Below are 1,625 nucleotides of genomic sequence, written 5' to 3' on the forward strand. Positions count from 1 at the left end.
CCCCCCCATACCTATGGATATGTTGCGCAATTACACTACTGTTCATTCAAAGCATTTAGAATGTTGATAACAGAAGTTCTATACTATGCTTGCCATTCCCTTGGACACAATTGAGGCTAGGCTTAGGCGTCAAAAGCCAGTGGGTTACTGAATAAATGAGAACAGTGATAATTGCCATATTTGAATATATAGTGATTTGTTTTTGTTACTTCATAAAGATGGTCTCTTTTTGGATGAGCCACTAGAAAATCCTAAATAAGTTCAGTATTTGAGTGTACAGCATGGATTTGGTCAAACTAAATAAGGAACTCATCTTCTATCTATTTTGAAAGTTAATTTATATTTTTGGTTTCTTTTTGCAGAAGAAGTGGAAGATAAAAAAATTGACCCACGGAAGTCAGCCATCTGGAACACAGAGGAGATCGAGACATTGAGAAAAGTTTATAAATCTGCCAAAGGTTTGTGTGTCATGCAAATCTAACTTTCTGTCATTCATTTTCGATATTATTCAATCCTCCGAACATGAAAGAATTGGCTTGATAATGCAGAGTGTGTACTGATTGCTTTAGAGCTGTTGGAATTTAGACTGATCATTGCACAGCATAAGAATGGGACAAAATTTAGATCAGACTTTTTTATTGTTTCTTTTGAAAGTATAAGTTGCTTTTTGTTTGTTTAGAAAATCTATAATAATTCAAAATAGAGAGATTCAAGAGAAGGTTAATAAATTGTTTGTGTTCTATGTCCAGCTGGATTGGGTTTTTCTTTTGACCTTAGTTGATCGGTGTGGTGTAAAAGAATAGTTGACACCGGCCAGTCTCTACTGGTAACAATCTGACCCCGCACAGGCCTGGAGAGATTCACGGGACTGGAGAGACCCGGTGCTCACGAGTGAGTGAAAAGAGGGACTGAGTTGAGTGGGGCAGACAGCAGTGGCCATTAGAGGCGGGCAGTCGCGCCAGATTGCAGAAAGAAATAATATTCATCTAGAAGGGGGCCCCTTATCTTCACCTACAAAGAAACATTGAAAGAACCCTGGAACACAAGGTGAGCCCTTACTCAACAAGCTGTTTCGGCCTACAAAGAAATTTCACAATGGCTTCGCAATCGTTTCCAACGCTCAAAGTGTCAGAGATGGTTAGGGTGTTTAGTGGGGAAGGCGACGTTGGGGCATGGATTTAAAAAGTGGAACTGGTGACGAGATTGACTAAGGTGAAAGATCTGGCAGCGTTTATTCCATTATACTTAGAAGGGAGTGTGTTAGCTATATATTTAGAGTTGTCCGACAAGGATAAAGAAGATGCGGAGGTTATAAAGAGGAAACTGGTGGAAGCTTTTTCAGATAGTAGGTTTACTGCATACTGTAAGTTGAAATCAGCGAGATGGACTGGAGAGCCAGTGGACGTTTTCGCCAATGACATCAGGAGAATGGCCAGAGAGAGTGGGCTGACGGGGAGTGGATTGGAGGAGGTAGTGAAGCTGAGTTTCGTGACTGGGTTTCCGGAGGACATTAGTATAGAACTACAACAGATCCAGGGGATAGAGAACATGCAGGTGAATGAGGTAATGGGTAGGGCAAGGGTTCTTGCAACTAGGGCTGGAACAGGGTCAGTAGTATCTCATAG

At 41.2% G+C, this 1,625-nt stretch overlaps 1 protein-coding gene across 1 annotated transcript in view; it reads left to right on the forward strand.

The window, feature by feature from the left end:
* The window catches only part of LOC101849728 (coiled-coil domain-containing protein 160), a gene marked incomplete in the record, with an annotated part of 15,244 nt that overhangs the window by 1,774 nt on the left and 11,845 nt on the right, over positions 1 to 1,625 (forward strand). Inside the window, 1 exon segment of the mRNA XM_013087953.2 lies at positions 363 to 458. Within this exon segment, the coding sequence (XP_012943407.1) occupies positions 363 to 458 (96 nt within the window).

This window comes from Aplysia californica, unplaced genomic scaffold (genome assembly GCF_000002075.1).
Source record: "Aplysia californica isolate F4 #8 unplaced genomic scaffold, AplCal3.0 scaffold00663, whole genome shotgun sequence".
In the NCBI taxonomy this organism is placed as follows: Eukaryota; Metazoa; Mollusca; class Gastropoda; order Aplysiida; family Aplysiidae; genus Aplysia; species Aplysia californica.